General features: G+C 43.1%; 1 protein-coding gene across 6 annotated transcripts in view; it reads right to left on the minus strand.

Annotated features, from left to right (window-relative positions):
* Positions 1-20626, minus strand: part of PTPN12 (protein tyrosine phosphatase non-receptor type 12) — a 425418-nt gene that overhangs the window by 328052 nt on the left and 76740 nt on the right. For all 6 annotated transcript variants that reach the window (XM_085654008.1, XM_085654006.1, XM_085654012.1 and 3 more), the window contains one exon: positions 14657-14765. In XM_085654008.1, the coding sequence (XP_085510134.1) occupies positions 14657-14765 (109 nt within the window). The remainder of the gene's footprint in view (positions 1-14656; positions 14766-20626) is intronic.

The following is a 20626-nucleotide window of genomic DNA, read 5'->3' on the forward strand; positions in this document are numbered from 1 at the left end:
AGGGCAGAAAAACAGGACATGGCATATATCTTCTAGGTTGTGATTGCAAGCCGGACAGGCTGCATTTTCTGATCTTGCCCATTTGTGAGTGAATGCCCTGAGCGGTAAGGTACCGTGCCTTAACTGCAAGTAAAGCTTCCTAGCAAGAGATGGATAAATTACATCAAGGAAGACCTCTGCTCTAGTTTCTGATGTTATTAGGAGGAACTATTTAGTGAGTTTCCCCAAGGAGCTTGAACCATGTAGAGTAAGTAATCTCAGCTGCCTTATATGGCCTGTTAAATCAGATTTGGAAGTCCTTTTACAGGCTACCTCCGGGGATTCCCAGAGATCGGTCCTACCGATCTTTGTGCTAAGATCCTTAATATGGGATATCCATGGGATGTTCTTGCTTTTAATTAGGGCCCATACCTCCTAAATTCCTCTCTATAAGGTGCCAGTTCAGGCACCGTCCAGAGCCTTTTCCAATAGAGTAAGGGCCGAAGAGTTGCCAAATCTTCAATAGGTTCTACCCCCAGATCAAGACGTAGGGGAATGAGCGGTGTACTTACAGGCAAACTCACAAGACTTCTCATGAAGCCCTGCTCAACCAGGGTTAATTTGGCAATGTTTTTATGACCCCATAATTCGACCCCATACAGTGAAGCAGTTCTGGCTTGCAGCCGGTATATTTCGACTACCGGGGCTGCTGGTTTGTAGACCGAGGCACGCTGGACCTTGCAGAGGCCCCCTAGTATTTGAGACAACCTCAGCCAAGATTTTGCAATTTGTGATCCCCAATCAAGGTTCTCGGTCAAAGTGATTCCAAGATAGACAAAAGTCCTGACTCTCTCGAGAGGGGAGCCATTTAGAGTGGGATTTGGACGGGTCTGTTTGGGAGGATTGAAGATCATGAACTTGGTCTTCTCTAAGTTGATCTCCAAGCCTCGGGCAATACAAAATGCCAGGAAACCGTCCAAGATGCGCTGAATGCCCGATGATGTTTTAGATAACAACAAAGTGTCATCGGCAAACATCAGAGCGGGCACTACCAGTAGCCAACCTAGGGGCATCGTTATTAGCTACGTCAGCCAAATGGGTGACAAGACCATTAATGTAGAGACTGAACAATGTTGGGGCCAAGACACACCCTTGGCGCACGCCCTTCCCGACGGGAAAGCGTGGAGAGAGATCACCATGCCTCCCACACCTAACCTGGGCATAATTACCGTTATGGAATCTGGTTAAGATATTCAGCAGATAGGGGGGGGGGGGGCGGGGGGGGAGGCCCATGTCTGCGAGAACTTTCCATAATTTTCCTCTTGGGACAAGATCGAAGGCAGCGCACAGGTCAACAAAGAGGAGGTAGAGGCTGCCACCCTCTACTCTCACCGTTTTCCAGTAGAAGACCTGTAACCGGAAGATCTGGTCTATGGTTGAAATCCCAGATCTGAACCCTGCCTGCAGTGTAGTCAAAATTTTATTTTCATCCATCCATCCCTGGATTCTGTCTGAGATAATTCTGCCCATTAATTTCTGAGTGGTGTCGATAAGGCTGATTGGTCTATAATTAGCCGGCTTGCCTTTCTTAAATATGGGGACTATCTCCGCGCCCAACCAAGTGTCTGGCAAATCAGCCCCCTTAAGAATTGAGTTGAATAATACCACCAAATACGGGGCCCAAATTTTTGGTTGAGAGCGGAATAAGTCCGGGGGCATTTTGTCTAAACCAGGGGCTTTATTAAACAGAAGCCTTGATATTGCGGTCTCTACTTCTTTAAGAGTAATGGCCACGGGGAGTTCTGGCAGAGGGGTGCCCACACCCACCAAGGATGGACACAACTGGCGCTCTTGTTGGGGCTCGGGGATAGAGAGGGGGGGGGGGACAAGTCTCAACATCGCGTATAGCAAGGTCACTTCCTCTCATCGGTCTGCACTCCAGAGGTGTGTCAGTAGAAAGGGGGTCGTCTGAGTCCCCATACAGTTCCCCAAAGTGCATTTCCCACACTAGTGGAGCTATGTTTGCGGTGGGGGGCAAAGCTGCCCTACTCTCATCAGAGTTCACAATAGCCTAGAACGCCTTAGGGTCTCTACATGAGAGGGTTAATCTTAGCTCCTCCCATCTTTGCTCCTCCCAATCCTTCTTTCCCCTGGCAATAGCCTTCTTATAGTCTAGGCGAAGTTTCTTTATGTTAGCCCTGTCTTTGCCTTTTATTGCCAAAAGCAAGTCCTTTTTTGCTTTTCTGCAGGATTCCTTATACCAGGGGTGATTCCTGGGTTGCTGTTGTTTGTTTCCCACAGGATTAAATAAGCCCCTCAACTTATCAACTAAGTGAATATGAATCTTGATGGGATCACTCAGGTTATCTACACTTACATCCCCCATTGCGGAAAGAAATGGCAGGGCTATCTGGTATATTTCCGCAAATTTAGCAGGGGATTTCAGGAAATAGGGCCATTTTACCCTCCTCCTGTTGTTAGAAAGGAGTACTGGGAGCGTTGGGCTATTTGGATTAGGGGGAGGGTTTGTTAGACCAAAGCTTCCCGGTTTTAGGGTTAAAACAAGGGCATTATGATCACTGTCTTGCCTAGGATGAATTTCAAACTCCAATAAGTTATCCCAGTGTCTTATTTCCATTAATATATAATCGATATTAGAGTTTTGACCTGATCTATTAAACGTTGGGAGGCCTGGGCGATCAGGTTTCAGTCTCCCATTACAGGCCCTTAAAGACAGTGCAAGGGATAAAGCTTTAATTTGAAGGACAAGAGGGGTCCAAGCTCTGACGGGAGAAATTTGTGGTTCACAAACATGCCAGAACTGGTCTTCGTCCAATTCACCCTTATCAGGAGACTCGAGGGGTTCGAATTGGCAGTTGAAGTCGCCTCCTACTATTAGTGGGGGTGGGGGGTATAGGGACAGTATGAAGTGCTTTAGCGCGTCAATGGTGCCAGATTCTTGACCATTCTTGACTGGTCTAGAATAGACGTTTATTAAAGCAACCAATGGATTATCTTAGGGTTCAGAGAACACATTGGACGTCTAGAGAATTAGTTGGAATCTGGGTTGCCAGAGCGCCCAAATGCGTCCCCCACCCATATCGAAAGACCACCCGAAGGCCTCCCTCTACCACTAGAAGTTGTCAAAATGTCAAAGGTGGCATAGCCAATCCTCGGATTCTCCTCCATGGCCCAAGTTTCTTGCATGAAGCAGAAGTCATGGGTACCTATAAAATTGCTCCACTCCAAGGTGGATAGCTTATTTTTTATCCCAGCCACGTTCCATGACAACATTTTTATTTCCCCGTCTGATGCTCTGTTCCTATCAAGTAGGTCGCCAGCCTTGGGATTTGGGCAGGCTTCTGGTATTTGGGGGATGGTTACTAATGTAGTGTCCGCAAGGTTAACACAGAGCAGGAGATCATCGGGGGGAACAGCCAGATCGTTGTCCATAGTTTGTCTTGCTTCCAGACCTATGCTCAAGGAGGGTGATGCTAATACATATTCTAAAGTACCACTCTCACATCTACCCCTGTCTACAGCTATTTGGGTGCCCATATTTTTGTCAAGTTGGAGTGCAGGACTCTGGATCACGACTGGTCAATCAACCTCCTCCAACATACTGAATCTATTTTTTGGGGGGAAAAGTGACAATAGGGGCATATTGTGAGTTTCTTGGGCTGGTCTAGCATGCAATTTATTTTGCCCCCCCCCACCCAGCTTACGCCTCTATTCTGCCCTATTCTGTGCTGGGGTGCTGGATAGAAATATGACAAATGCAATGGGATGACTTGGGTATTAGGCCTAGGAGGTGTCCTACTGCAGATATAGTCTACAGCAAGCGGGTGCCTAAAGTTGACAATGACACAGTTTCCTACGATGGATTTAGGGGTAGGCCCAATCCAATCTAATCTCCTTACACCCAGAATTCCTCCAGAGATGTTAAAAGGGAGGGGGCTGTTGGAGTTGAACCAGTGCATACATTGGTTTTTCAATTCCAGAAAATCCTCATTCTTCCCTTGGGATAGAGGAGGAACACCGGCAAGCACAACGACGTATGGAAGAGACTCAGGCGGCAAATCTATGCAAGGCAATGCGATGTTAAACCCCTCACTAGAAGTGTTTCTGTTCTCTTTTGCTTGGTTATCTAAACATTTTCCCCCCACATCGGTAGCCTCCCTCTGTACTTTGGGACTTTGAGTCTGTGTCCCTGGACAAAGGAATAGTTATATCGGGGACGGTCGTGCCAGCCAATTGGGAGGGTACAGGCAAAGTCTCAGAGCCAGCGGGGGCATTATCATGGGTAGGAGCAGAACAAGGGGGGGGATTTGTAGAAACAGTGGTCGGTTTGGCTTTACCAAGGCCTGCGTTATTAATAGTGGAAACCAGTCTATCCAATCTAGACAGCAGGGATTTAAAGTGCGAGCCAAGTAGTTGTTCAATATGAACCTGGAGATCTAATATCATATGGGTGGCCCAAAGGGGAGCCTGCGTGGGGGACAAGGTAGAGGGAGTATCAATCGATGTAAAAGAATTGGTAGGAGGCTTGTTTTTCCTTGATGCTTTACTCTTCCCGGCCCTAGGTTTCTTGACTACAGTACGAGTCACAGAAACCTTATTAGATAGAGGATGGGTGGGGAGTTAGGAACGTCAAAAACGTGTGTGTCACTAGTAGTGGGCTGTGCACAAGGGAGGTCAGCAAAGGAACAGATAAAGGAGGAATTAAGATCAGGGGGATTGGTTGTAACAATTGATATATCCTCCACTGGTTGGGAAAAGAGAGGAATTGCAGGAGTAATTGATAAGCGCCACTCTGTGCTTTCTATGGCTGAAGCCACGACTCCAATTGTTTGCTGGAGCATTTTGTCAATGGCTGTCAGACTTGGGAGAGGTTGCGTTGTTGTAGTCTGTTGTCTAGTTGTTGGACAGGAAGTAGACAAACTAGGGTTTTTACCATTTCTTTTCATGATTGCAGAAAAAGAGTAAAAAGCACACAATCGCGCAATTGGTTACAATACTTCCCTTGAATGTTAAGTAACACCGGGCTATGTGGAGGGATGCTATTAATCGTATAGTCCGAATGTCAATGGGTTCAAACACATGAGGAGAGCCAAGGTTTTGAAATACGTATCAGACTTGTCACACAGTACCTTGTATGTTGTTGTATCCAACTACGGGGACGTCAGTGGGGTGGCCCTGCCCGGCCTCTAACGGTCCCTGACGGGCAAGGACGGGCCCGCCCTTGGCCCGCGCGCGTCCCGCGCTGCGGGGGCGCCTGGCGGCCTTTATCCTGGCCCGGCGCTACCGGATGTCGTCAGCAATGTGCGCAGGAGCTGAGGGTGCTGGGAACTGTAGGCTGGATAGCCGTTCCCCTCACGGCGGTGTGGAACCTGGATGGCGTCAGGAGGTGAGGAGCCTGCTGCTGTGCCGTTCCCCTCACGGCTGGTAAGTGCTGTGGGTAAAAGTAGAGCTTCCCGCGCTGCTGGGGCGCCTGGCAGCCTTTATCCTGGCCCGGCGCTACCGGATGTCATCAGCAATGTGCGCAGGAGCTGAGGGTGGTGGGAACTGTAGGCTGGATAGCCGTTCCCCTCACGGAGGCGTGGAACCTGGATGGCGTCAGGAGGTGAGGAGCCTGCTGCTGTGCCGTTCCCCTCACGGCTGGTAAGTGTTGTAGCTGACAGAGCTCATACCGCAAACCTGTGTGGCCTCTCTCCGACTCCGTTTGTTTTTTCCCCATGGCTCCAATTAGTTACCTCTAAGTTAAGGTTCAGTGAAGAGCAAGAATTGATGAAAGGGGAAACCCAATAAAAAACTGGGAGCTTCGGTATGAACAATACCAAAGCATGTGTAAACAAAGGAATAATTTAGACAATGCACCCGCCCCCCCCCCCCCCCCCCCAAAAAAAAAGAAATCCATTCTCCGGATCCCAACATGGTTTCACAAACTCACAAAGATGGATTATAAGATCAATGAAACAGGACTCCTAGAAGGGTCAAGAAAGTTTACTAAAAGATCAAAATCGTCATTAAGAATCTAGAATAGTCTGAGTCCACCTTTGGAATAAAACCAAATAAGATCAAGGCAATCATTTTAAAACACTGGCATTTGCTCAAAAATGTTAATTATGTGGTAAAAACCTGCAAGACAAACTAGTTGAGACCTATTCAATGGCGTTTGATCGAGTAGATAGGAAGACCCTTTGGAGAAAGTTGAGTGCCATGGGAATGCCAAGGGGTATTCTAAAACGTATCGCTCTTCACACGCCACCTGGTTTCATGTTATGTTAGGAGGTAGGCAGGGAAGGACTCTGAAAATCCCTACCAGAAACTGTCTGAAACCAGGATAGCTGTGGGTGCCCCTACTTTTTTTCACTGTATATGGCAGATCTGCTTGATGTATTGAGTAAGGTTAATGGGGATGCCCCAAAAATAGGCTCATGTCCTCTGGGTACACTCCTTAAAGTGGACGATATTGTCCTGCTATATAACAAACTCCCAAAGCCTCCAGAAACGACTTGGTACTTTGTCATCTTATTCAGACACTCAGTTACTGAAGGTTAATGTAAATTCAGTGGGGTGTCGGATTAACTAAAAATATAGGTGGTCTTACACTAATACTACCATAGAAGTGCTAAAGTCATACCTTTATCTCGGAAGAATAATGTCGGCAAATTTAGCTGACAGTGAACATATTGAACATATATCAAATAAGGAGTATACTCATGGGTATGCACTAAAGGCACTTTATGGAGTAACATGTCACAGGCACTTTAACAGTATATAAAATTAAGATTCTGCCACCTCATTTATATGCTTTAGAGAACAATAAATATTAATCAATGTTACTTTACACTTAAGGTGGAACGGAAGATTCTTCACACTGTTTAACTTTTTTTTTTTTTTGCTGAGCAGAGCAGAGAACAAAAATATTATTACATTGGTCAGAAGGAAAAGGGACAATCATTAACTGTCCATATTTGACGCAGGTACTCAATAAATTCATTCAACAGCTGAAACCTTGAAAAAACAGGGAAGAACACATCCTGAAATAAATAAATAGAATTTCGGGACACCATAGATTCATAAACATCTAGAAGCAATTACATCTTCCACTTCCTAAAATACCCCAAAAGTGTCTTGTGCCTGATGATCAAGAGAATGACAACTGGATTCAATTGGATTCCCTACAATCTTCGTCATGTGCAGAATCTTAGCAATAAGACTATGCAATGGTTTCTCCCCCCCCCCACCCCCCCATTATGTAGGGACTTAAAGTGCAACATATTAAAGTGCTAAATTTTCTTAAGTGCAATGTGCTAAAGTGCTTAAAGTGCTAAGGTGCTAAAATGCTAAACTTCCAATGATATATCCAAGTTGTCAAAAAGCCTCCAAACTTTTGTTGCCCCAACCAGTTTAGCGTAAACTTCATCAAATCTCCTTACCCTAGACATTTTATTTATCCATTTAGGATAAGATGGAATCTCTTTTTATCTCCGGTTTTGGAGATAAAAAGAGTGAATGAAAATTGAAATGCACGCCACCTCGGCCCTCGTCCAGTCTGACCTAACTTTGGAGAGCCGAGCACTTTTATAACTTGCTGACATTTTACGATGGGGTCATTATATATTACATGCCTGTTAGAAATGGGATCTCTGGTTGGCTAAGGCTTGCGCCAAAGCCAGACAGAGACCACCACTCTAGTCAGGGCAAGGGAGTTACACGCCAAAGATAACCCCTGCTCACCCCCTTGGTAGCTTGGCACGAGCAGTCAGGCTTATCCTGGTGGCAACGTGTAAAGCATTTGTACAACACACACAGCAACATCATACTGGGCACACGACAAAAGGAACTCCACACAAGGTTGTATCAAAAATAGCCTTTGTATCATCATAAAACACATTAGAATAGTAATCACACCATATACACTGTGCCAACTGGCACTGGGCAATATTGACAGGGGATTATATACACATGACATGTCCACTGTCAGAATCATCACTTAGTAAAGATAGTAAAATGTAGAACAGGTAATAAACATAGAACACAACCAGTAATTACTGGCAAACACTGTACTCAGCATCATCCTTTAATATAAATCATTTCATGTACAGTATCACATTAGGCGAGAAATATATTCTGCGCCAACCTCATAAGCCTAAACATATTAGACCATTATCTCCTAAGCATAACTCACATTAGGAAATACTCTTACTAACATAAACCGCAGTAGGGAATAACTCATACCTAAACCACAGTAGAGAATAATCTCACATGCATAAACCACAGTATGCAATTAACCTCCTAATCATAAAAAGACATTTTAGAGGCATAAATCAGGGTGCGTCAATCATAGTATATGAATTACATTTCCTAGCACCACAATCACCTTAGGGCCTGGCGCCCTATAAACCGAATAGTCCCCCTGGCCAACTGGCCAGCTCAAAAGGGGCTCAAATGCCCTATGCCTAAGAGTCAAGGCGCACTGCCAATGCAGCAGAAGTAAAGAGTGCGCAATTGCGCAGACCTAAACGTTGCAGCTGGCACGAAGGGCTGCGCAGCTGTGAAGATATGGGGCAAAGGAGTGCATCTCACTCCTAGCTTAAAAGACATGTCCCCCAAAGAACTGTGGCCTAAACGTTGCAGCTGCCCACTACTTGCTGGGCAGCTTTGAATATTAAACTGAGGCCTGGACACTCCTGGTGCCCTTAGAACACATATGCACAACGTTGCAGCTGCCCGCGCTGGTGCGGCGCAGCTGATAAGGCAGTAAAGGGGTCCTGGCACATCTGTGCCTTCGGGGCCTCACTGGGGCTTCTTACACGATATTCTCCCCCCCCCCCCCCCCCATCAGTGTAGCTGCCCACTGTCAGGTGGGGCAGCTGGGAAAATTCCCCAAACTGGTAGGGGCACGGGTAAACAGCACAAGCCCCTCTGGCCCTCTTAGCGCGAAACACAAGGTATGCCCCTCTTGGAGCACACTGGTGCTTAAAACAAACTAGACCCACGATGGACCCACACGGGGCTCTAAAACAATAATGCCCATGATGGAGCGGCCCGCTGCCAGACGGGGCCGCTCTGACACGGTCTCTGTGCCTCACAAGGCACCACGATATGCGCATGGAGGCCCCCCCCACCCTCCCGGGGACTCCTAACTTGAACAAAGTCTGCCTCCCAATCGGCCCCACTCACCGGACCTCTGGCTGCAGGCTCCTCTGTCTCGCCCGGGACTCTGCTTCACCTGGCTACACGGTGGCTGCACATGGGGCTCCCTCTACACCACGGGAGCCCCGTCTGGCATCGGCGTCCTCTCCTCTTCACCCGGGCCCCCTCCTGCGACCCGCGACTGCCGCATGGAGACCGCGAGGTGTCGACTTCTTCCGTGGGCCGCGCTGCCATTGGCTGACCAACTACTTCCTGCTTTTGGACCAGCCCGGAGTCAGGCAGACTCTGCCTGGCTTCCGGGTCGGGGATATCGTTCGGGCCGCGGCGGTGATCTCCTTTTGGAAGCGGGGTGGGCACCCGCTACGGAAATAAATCAGAAATGAGGCCATGACGCAGGGTGGGCACCCGCGAAAAAAAGAAAAATGCGGGGTGGGCACCTGCCGCTGTAGGCATAACGGTGGAATCCCTACAATGGGGATTCCCTCTTAAAGGGGCTGCAGCTCGGCACTGCGCTGCCCCCAGGCTCTTTTTCTGCAGCAGCAGTCCCCCAGCAGAAACAGCACACCAAGAACTGAACAATTTCATGGGGTCACAGCCCCTATATTTATACTACATTTCCCTTTGGGTAAAAGTGCAGGGCATGGGAATACAGGTCAGGACTGGTTTAGGGGGGGATTTGGAGCACTTTGTTTTGCTCAGCGCCTCTCCCCTTTGTCAGGTGGGTGCTCAGTGATCAGACACACCACAGGGGCCAGCGCCAGCATTGTGGAGGGAAGGCACAGCCCTATTCAGGTCCCAGGTGCAACTCCTCCCTCCCATCTAGATGCAGATCTCGCTATTCACCACTGGGCTGACTCACTCTGTCCCCTGGAGCCACCCACACCTCTCAGCTCCTGTCACTCACAAGCCAGAAATGCAATTCACATCAGGCAGGCAGACACATAGCACACAGATATGCCAACTTCTAAAAGTGGCATTTCTCCACCAGTCACCATAAATCTGCGCACACCATTGTGCAGCATTTATTCTCACGAGTTCATACATACTAAACTCGCCCCCTGCACTCCCCTCATACCAGGAATTACCATGGACACACATATTACCCATGCATTCCTACGGGAGGGCAGGCCAATCTCACCCAACGCACTCAGAGCGCGCCCGCACTTAACACTGGACCACCAATACCAGGTCACAGGAAAGGCAAAAAAAAGTTTAGGGATGAACCTGCCCAAAAGGGCCAAGTCCAACAATGCCATAGAAAAGTCTTTAAGAAGTCTTATAGGTTTGGAATGGCTTGTTCCTACTACAAAGGCTGGAACGTTTTTAAACAACATTTCATCTGCAGTTCAGCACTTTTCTTTGACTAGATTAGATATTCAGAATTTGAGATGCGTTCATCTTAAAAATTACCTAAAACATACCATGAAAAATTGCTCCAAAGAGAGTGATGTAGATATATGTAGAGCAAAATCTCATTTCCGCTGTGTTATTCCATCATGCCAAACGGCAGTCCCACAAGTGTATTTGAATTGAAACCTGGAACACAGGGTGCGAACGAATGTGTATGATGCTTTGTGGACTAAAATGTTTGCCGCTAACAACTGTGACGGATGCATGGCAGAATGTAGTTTGAAAGGAAAAAGTATGCACCTTATGTAACAATGAAGTACAGACCATTGAATGTGTGTTTTTCTTATGTCCAGTTTTAAGCTAAGGCTGCAATGGAGATGATAAATTACCCAAGCAATGAATGTGTTGTAAAATGTTTAAATCTTTTTGTTAGTTTTTAAAGCTGTATTAATTTATGTATATTCTAGATCTCATTGGAAGATCAAAATCTCTAATAAAACCTTGAACCTTGTTAATGCCTGTACTTATCCTCCCACGTATTCCATGTTACACAGTTTTGGTCTTAAATCTCTAACAGGCCATGTTCGATGTGGGAATTGCACAGCGTTCAACAGCACTGAAATACTCAAATCTCTGAATTATGATCAAATAAAGTGTGCAGATAATCCACTTAAATTGGAATTAACGGTTTAAGCTTTATTAAAGATTACACTTCGCATCATTCACTATATGCACCAATAACAACACTCATTGTGCAGCACAAAGTAAGCAATGCATGAATGCATCAGACACATGGTTGCAAAAGTGGTTCTGCATTAATATGCGGACGCTCTGCGTGCACTGAAGTCTGCACTAATGCACATGCACTCACGTGGCAGCACATCATTAAAAGTGGTATGTATAGGGGACAGGTGTCATATTGGAATACACAAGGTATGAGGCAACACAGAAATTACATACTGTGTTGCAAGCGCAAAATAACAGAGAGGTGAATGTGTGCTTTAAAAGAGCAATGTAACAACGTGAAGATCTGGGCAAGAATTTTGGAGTGAAATCTTGAGGAGGGTGCTCTGGCAGGGAACCAGGCTGGGCCCTAGACTGATGTATATTCAGGACCAACTTAGAATCTGATCGAGGGAGCTCATTTGAGGTCAGTACATGTATGTCATTCTGGCAGGGAGCAGGATGGTACCTGGGCCAATGGGTACTGTTTTGTTTTAATGCTGCCTCAAATTTTCCTTGTTGCAGATGGGTGGCCGCTTCCCACCCGGTTGTATGAAAAATAATAAAGAGATTAAAATAAAAGACCCCAAGAAACAAAAGGAAGAGCACAAAATAGGAGACCTTGCGGCCCTCATGAAAACAGCAATAACAAACAACTAAGGGAGCCAAAGGAAGAGGACTGGAGGCAGAGGGAAGCAACACGGAGGGAGTGGGGAAGACACAAATCAGAGGGGGCACTCAGGTGACAGAGAGCAACACAGAGTGCAGGGGGGTGCAAAATATACAAGGGCAACAGTCGAAAAAGTATGTACTCTCATGGAGGGCTTCACACTAAAGAAAAAAAAGTAGAGCTTGAAAAGCAAGCACTGAAACAGCAATGCCAGTTAATGAAAGCAACGCATGGCGGTATGCTCCATGGGAGGGACAAACACAAGATTGCAGCTCAGACATGATTAAGAAGCAGGCAAATTAGAGTTACAAGGAAAGCCAACGAGTGGCAAACAATGGGCAGGTTCCAAACCTCTCTATGAACTTGGCAAGCCACAGTATGCCTCACAGACAGCGCATGGGTTGTCTGGTTAACTCGACCCAACTAGATGAAGGGCCAGCTAGGGTGCTGGAGAATGGAATGACACTTCCCAGACAATGAAATAAAGAAAAAAATGCACACATTGTCAGGCTTGTTCGAGAAGGGAGTTAATCAGGAGTTGAGGACATGAAAATCTAGACCCAGTCCCCATAAATAAGCCTTACTGCAAGACAGTGAGCAATGGGTGGGAAAAAGTTAATAGCCGCTTAACTAACATAAGAACCCTATCTTGTGTAGTATAATAGATCTGCTCACGTCTGACGACCTTGATGGTCTCTAATCAGATTGAGATTTTCATGCCAACACAAGTAGTTATGTTCTACCTTTGTTTCTTTTTCATTGCATGTTCATCGGATTTATCAAAAAGTCAAATAAATTTAAAAAAAAAAAAAAAAAAAGGGAGTAATTAGAAGTAATTTGTGGGAAAAATATTACAACTCTATGGCACACAGAGCCTAGCAGTCATATACTCTTCAGGATGAAACAATAACACCCAGGAAGAAAGTCATTCATGAGAGAAAAGTGTAGTTGCCAAAGGCTGTGGAATCAAAATACCTTGAGCACTAAATGTGAGCAACTTAGGAGAGGTCCCTTTCAGAGGTAGGTCAAACAAAGGAGGGCCTACTTAAAAATCTCCTATAAAGTGAAAGTTTAAAGCCTTATTATAGTACGTAAATATCCATTGGCTTGGTGGAATTGTGTGAAAAGTGTTTCTCTTATATGGTCTTAATATATGTCTCAATGAGGTAATCCTAGCCAATAACATTAAAGAATCCCACAATCAGAACCCTATGGCAGATCCACAGCAAGTAAAAAACTGATCTTATGGAGATTTACTTTCTCCCTACTGGACTTCTAAGACATACCTAGAGAGACAACTAGTGAAAGTAAACTTGTCCTACCAAAGTCTTAAGTTATGAAAATGAAAGGTGTGGGTCTATGTAGGGTCAGAAAGAAGATCCAGTTTTTAGCAGAAAAAATCACGTTCATGATGTAGTAGATAAATGACTAACAATTGCGTTCATTATGTAGTCACTTAAAGAGCCTATGCTGCCACATTCAGAACTATGAAGGACAGGGCTACTGGAAAACAAATTTATTTGGGTGACAAATACAAGTGCCTCATACTCAGGAGGAGCGAAGATACAGCAGCAGATGCCCTAATTAGAAAGACGCTATCTGCAAAGAAAGATACTTTGTTTTAATCTTGATGATTTTTAAGTCAAGCACCTTTCCTATCACCAGCCAGGGATTCCTAACTTTACCAAACCAGTATTTAAAGTGAAGTCAGTCTTTTAAATTTACCTAGAAGTAGCACCTGCACCCCAGAGTGTTTTATTGTGTAAAACTGCCAGAATCAGATCCGAATTTTGATTACGGTTATATTTTCCTTATTTGGGGCAAAATAATTTTTCCAAAGGAACTTCATATACAAAGGTCATGTACTCCATTTCCAGATTGTTGTGCTGGGTTTGCCACTGTAAAGGGCAATCCACTGTAAGGATGAGCATACTTTTGTGTGGAGTGCATAAGGGATGCCCATTTTCGGAGCAGAGCAACATTCTTATTCCATTTCACAAACCCAGTCCCAATAATGAAATCTCTAAGCTCCTTTCTGGTGAATGTAACCAACACATAGCTTCCATGGCATTAGGAGAGTCTCTCTTTGCTGCAACCTCTGCATTTGTTAAGTTCTAAGCTTGGTTAGCCATCAGGAGGATCATTTGTTCAGAACAAAGTTGCAATCTCTGCTTTGTATAGTCTACTTTATGATAGATTAATTTAATGTTTGAGTGACCACATTTACATTGCTTAATTTGTTTCATGCATTGCCTGATGGTGGTCATCTGAGGCAGACCCTGTACCAGATGTAAATACCATAGAAGGTATTGTACAAAAACGACACATGCTTGGTATGACTCGATATTCATAAGACTTTGTTTCACAGGAAATAAGACTCAACAGGATATCCAGGGCTAGTGAAATGCATGAGGGCTTCCAAGTGCATAGAGGATGGAGTTTGATTTATTTCTAATGACTAAGAAAACAGTCAATTGCATACAATGACAATAACTGTGTGGATTAAAACTGCTGTGTCTCATTAGCGCTCTCCTCCAAAGAATCTGCATTTCTCCAGCACAGAACAACAGTAAGGAAAGTGAAGATCTGCAGCACAAAATGCAATGTAGAAAACTTATTTGACAAAAAATATCGTCTAAATGTTCAGAAGACATTAGTTAAATAGCAAACAAAGTAACAGCTATGGATAAATCTATCTAAAGCTACACATCTAACAGCACAAAACACAGAAAAAAGCAAAGTGTTAATAAAGAATAACTAAATTTGACTTACAAGGCAAAATATCCTTGTATCTGTTCTTTTTGACATTGTCTTCTTTTTCACCAGTGCTAGTTGGATAGATCTTATCTGTTCTATACTTTGTAGATAATCTTCGTAATTTCTGCAATAAAACAGGAAATTATTTAGGACAATAACATATTAAACTTTATCTGCATTCATTTTGTAATACTATACCAAAGTAATATTAAAAACACCACAGGAAGCAAGGAGATTGTTTTTTTATAGATAAACAGTAACCATGGCGAGGAAAAAAAAAAACTTTGCAAGTTAGAACGAGGATGGAGAAAAACACTTTAAGAGCTGAACATCAATCTACAGTATAACATTGCTCAATAGAATCTAGCATTTGCTTTGCCCACCTAACTATTAAACTTTATACAATAGCATTGAAAGGGTGATAGGAGTGAATCATTAAGGTATGAATACAACTACTTCCATCAGCCAAAATTGCAATGAATAAATGCAGACTAGTGTGGGAGGTAGATTTAGGAAATTAAATGTCAAACTGGTAGAGGAGCATGTCCTGCTCACCCACCAATACATGTGCCCTGTAACAGCTGCTTCAGGCTTACAGGTGCAAATGGTTGATGCAAGCTTAAATACTCGAACAGTTGGAACATCTTTAATTTAAAAGTCGATCCTATCAAGAAACATCAATACTAGAGGTAAGCCAGTGTTGACAGATTTGTAGCGTTTTTAAAGATTGTTCAAAGCACTAGAGGAAAAAGGTGACCACAGGACAGGATAATGCACCTGGCCATTTCTAAAGCTTGTTTGGATTACTTCCAAAGAATATGAAAAACAAGATGATTTTTTGGTTCGGTTATGCTGCAGCAACTAGGCGGAAAAGAAGCAAAGGTGGAAGGAGCAAGGTGAAGAACTTGGAATGATATTGCTAGCATTTAGAGCAACGCAGTAGTATACATAGGGACTAAGGGTTGTAATCAAAATACAAAGGCTACAGAACAATGACACCTATAATAATGTATGAATTTCAGATCGACTGGGTTGCCATCTTGGTTTGGATACAGTGACAGATTTGCAAAACCTCTTCCAAACACACCTTCACTGACAGATGAACTAATGCACAGTTCTAGTTATAAAATTGCACAGTGCACAAATACACAAGGCACCGAAGCATGCCTCAGGAGTTCTAGTGTCAGGCACAGACAAGGGGTCCAGTCCATACGCATTAATAAATTCCTGTTGAATTTAGTCTTACACTTTTCCTCAGATGTACAAGAAACCACTGTTTTTTTTAAATGATAATATCTATGCAATCCATTGGTAAGCAGGCAAATGCTTGATAAGAACTTCACACACCATTTAGACATTTTGATTTAAGAGCTGGAAGATTTTTTTGAATATTTATTCAACCACTTTCACAGAACACTCATATGTTGATCAAATTTGCCTGATAGCTGCTCTGACTAAAGAAAAAGTATAACTCTGAGGCTGTGGAACAATGGGTGCAAATTTGCGTGGGAACAATCTGATTTTGATTAAATTAAACATGGTCACCTGGCTCAGACACATAGATGACATTTTAATATATGAAGTGTGAAAAGAACATTTGATAACCTTAATAATATTGTGAAAGAGCATTACTTCTCTACGTTAATCTAGAAATTGTTAACTAAAACCTGTAGCCCAAAAAAAAAAAAAAAAGACTTCCACAAAAGCAACACTACAAGCAGACTCTTGCCATCCTGTAGTTCTGATGGAGAGAATCACTACACACCTGTTGTAACATTGAAAAATTTACTTTTTATGACACAAAAGTACATCAAGGCTTATGAAAAGGGGATAAAATATAACCAGCTGTATGTCATTTTGAAAGATTTGAATAGAGATGGTCACCTCTTTAGTCAGCGATCAATACAAAAAGATCCAGAAAATGAGAGTAGAGGCTAACTGATTTTGAAGTAAAGTCAGTCATGATCACAGAATAATGGCATCTCTTGAGACTGGATGATTTGAAAATCTTGACACAGAATTCAATAACAGTTAGCAAACTGTGTAATTTGATATCTTCACATACAGTCACCTTACAAGTAGCAATGCATGAACTAGAATGTGGATACTTCCAAATGATGAAGAGGTTCTTTTAGTGTAGACAAATGAAATCAGAACTGTGGTAATACTCGCGAAAAAGAGGAAAATACAAATGGGACATTTAAAAATGTTTAATTGTTTGCCCATTTTTGGAATCCATGTGATTCACAGTCTTTGCAAAAAAAAATTCCTTTTGGAAGCAATATATGCTCTTTTAAAGTTCTGATGTGAAAAACATTGATTCAAAGTATGCCACAGCACAACATTTTAGAGACTGCTATGGTAGCATAAAATAAAAAATTGTATTGGTTAATAAAAACTATAAAACACTATTACAAAGTGTTTCATGCTCTTAACATTTCTCTAATAAAAGAATGTTTTTTTTTCATAATTTCAGTTTATAAAACAATTTTATAAAAGTCAAATTAAACCTCATTCAGATCAGCATAAGAAGTGTGGAGGGTAGGAAGCATGGGATTCAAAAGCAAATCAATTTTACTTTATACTGTCTGTTCTTCATATGTGCTTTGGAATCTTATTTACTTTCAGCATGGCTCATTGCTCATAATTATATGCCTCTCCCCATAGCTCCTCATCTGTATTTGTCTGCCCTTACCATAAATTTAATAAATAGTGGGTGTCATGGCAAACTAGCTTCACATGCAGAAACAGGAAAGGGCAAATACGTAATGCTGCTATGATAACAAACTTGCATATTTCAATCCTGCGGCAGTTCTCAATTGGTTAGTCTTTTCAGGGCTAGTTGATTCAGCAGGTGAGATATTCCACACTCCGCCGAAGATTCTCACTTCCACAGCCACCGCCCATATGGTTCCAAATACAAGAAGTGGAGATTAAGAATAACTTTTACAGTAGAAGAGGCACGTGGATATGTATATTGCAAGCTCTTGGGTATCATGGTATTAACAACTAAAGAAAACTTAATGTAGCTCCATAACATGACTACATTATAAACAAATGTCATAAGTAAACCATTAATGCAGTATATAGTTCATGGAACATATTGGGATATATATATATATATATATTACACACACATACATTCACACACACTATTGCAAAAGGTAGCACAGGTGTGTGTGTGTGTGTGTGTGTGTGAACTCTGTTCTGGTTTCTGTGTGAGTGGAGTACGGCAGGTGGAGTGCAGTGGAATAGAGTAGAGGTGCAGTGGTGCAGAGTAGATTAGAGTGACGTTGTGTGGATTGGCATGGGGTGCACTGGAGTGGTACAGAGCAAACTGTATTGGTGCAGTGCAGTGTTGCAGATCAGAGTGGAGCAGAGTGCACTGGCATGAAGTACAGTGATGCAGAGTATAGTGTCGTAAAGTGAAATGGAATAGAGTTAAATGGTGCAGAGTAGAGTGCAGTGACGAAGTGTGTTGTGGCTGAGAGTGGACTGGCAAAGTGTGGAGTGTTGCAGCGCAAAGTCCAGTGGCATGGAGTGGTGCAGTGGTGAAGAATAGAGTAAGGTAGAGTATGCAAGGTGTAGTAGCTCACTGCCATTACAGATAATAAATCTTCAACTGTAAGGACCATTACATTTGCACAGACATACAGTTTTATTGCTAAAGGTATACAGTGCACAAACGATAATGTCATCACCTAGTGTACTGATTTGTTTTATCGTATTAAAATATATATTTTTTTCACCATACTTCAGAATTATCCCCAGTAGCCAGTATGAGTATCACATAAACCTTACCCACTCACTTGTGAAGTTGGCGGAAAAATTTACATCAAGCTCTCTTGGAAGACAGAGCCTGGCATTTAACCCGTCTTTGAATGCACAGCAAACATGACACCATTTAAAGGTCTTTTACAGAAAAGGAGCATTCAAAAGAATCCAGTAAATAATGACTGGTCCACAGATGGGACAAACCCAAGCTGGATAGCTTAAAACAAAGTCAGCAAATAGAAAGCAAGACATTGAATTACAAACCCAATGGCAAGCAATGGGCAGTATGCATTCACAGGGAAGCTTTCTGAAGGTCCCCAAATTGTCATAGGCAAACCAGACAGCACTGTGCAGCGCTGTCTGGTAGGCTTCAACCTAACAGGTTGCTTCCAAAAGCCAAAGCCTTGAGCAAGTTTGAGCTAACTGAACTATCAGAACTGATTTACTACTCTTTCCTGCTCTCACATAGCAATGAAGTGCAAAGATGAACAATTAACATCTAGTCCAGCGGATAGGAAGGAAGGTAGGAAGGTAGGAAGGGAGGGAGGGAGGGAGGGAGGGAGGGAGGGAGGGAGGGAGGGAGGGAGGAAGACAGGCGCTGGTGGGAAACCATCTATTATAGGATTCATTACCAACTAGCCTTATAGAACACAAACTCAAGATTGGCTAGAATTGAAATATACTTTACTAAAGGCAGCTGAACATCCACATACTGCACGTTCTCTGTGTATCTATGTTTTTTCACCAAGAAGCTTTATTTGTGTCTGCATGCCTCAAGTCAGAGTATTGAAGATTGTGTATTGGCTTCCTTATAGCGCACACACTCCAAAACCCCAATGCTGGTTAAGTCTTTTGATATCATCTAGGTTTTGGGAGGGGAAAAAACAGAGAGGAGGGTAAAGTATCACCTTTCAACCGGGTATGTGCAAAAGTACAATGCCCTGGCAGCATGTTTTTTCTTGTTTAAAAGAAAGCAGACAATTCCTAGCCTCAGGCAATGCATATCAACAGTTACACTCATACAGTAGGTATGCATGGTAAAACTACACCCAAATCACATGCAGGTTCAGATCTATAGAGCCAACATACAGACAGTCTGCTAGTTTAAAGTTAGCATTACTGAAATGTATAGTACTTTAGACAACCCCAGGTTTTATCTACGTACAAACTACACCAGACATATACATTTGTTCACTTTTAAATAGTAAAGAAAAATCTAGGTAGGTATTCGGATTTCTTTTTTTATTACCAGCTTAAGCTGAACCCCTACGCTACACTTTATATATACAGTTATTATCAGAGGCAATATCAAACCAGAATGTTATGCCAGATTTGGGAATATCAATGCAGAACTATTTTCGTTTTACGTCACTACAGCCTAACAAGCACGTCATGTTCTATTGAATTCAGTAATAGGACTATGGAAACAAGGATAATGTGTTATTAAGACACAAGTATCCTACTAGAGTGAGTGGATCATTCGGATCTAAATAAAAATTAACATGAGCTTTCTTATCAGCCCTTTAGATCAACATCACCCATTGGAAGACACTGTGGGATCTGAGTAATATAGAAAATAACACTGGCGAAAACTGTAATCCTTCCATGCCTGCTATATAGTTTTGTCAATCTACCCCATCAATTACCAGAGAATTTGTTCTAAGAGCTGAAAACTAATCTTCTAGGCTTCATTTGAAGCTCAGAGCGATGTAAAGTAGCACTGTGTAAGATTTGACTTCACATTTAACATAGTGGTTTGTGTGTGCTGCTCGTAGAGCTATAAAACCTGCTTTTTGGGGGTGATTGAAATATTGGGGGTTCAGGTTCCCACAACTTCAACTCAGGAGCACTCAGGTCACTGTAGATAACTACAAAATACAGGTGCAGCAATTCTTACATTTGGCAGCAACTGGCAAACTATGGAAAACTTGGGGTGAGGCCGACTTAGAACCTCCTACACAAGTGTTTGCATTTATTGTTTGCTTTAAGAGAGGGAAAGAGGATGCTTACGAAATGAAATGTATACTAGGGCCTTGCTACTAAGTCTAAACCCCTCGTAGACTAGAGGAGTTCACAACTATCAGGCCGCCTTTACCCACGCCCACCAGGGGCCTTAACTGATCTTGGGGGGTACAAGAAGGAACAAGAGATGTATTTATTATGCCCATGGGAAAAAGAAACCACCACATTTTTCATTTTTATTTTACATGG

The sequence above is a fragment of the Triturus cristatus genome, chromosome 4_1, assembly GCF_964204655.1.
Source record: "Triturus cristatus chromosome 4_1, aTriCri1.1, whole genome shotgun sequence".
NCBI lineage: Eukaryota > Metazoa > Chordata > Amphibia > Caudata > Salamandridae > Triturus > Triturus cristatus.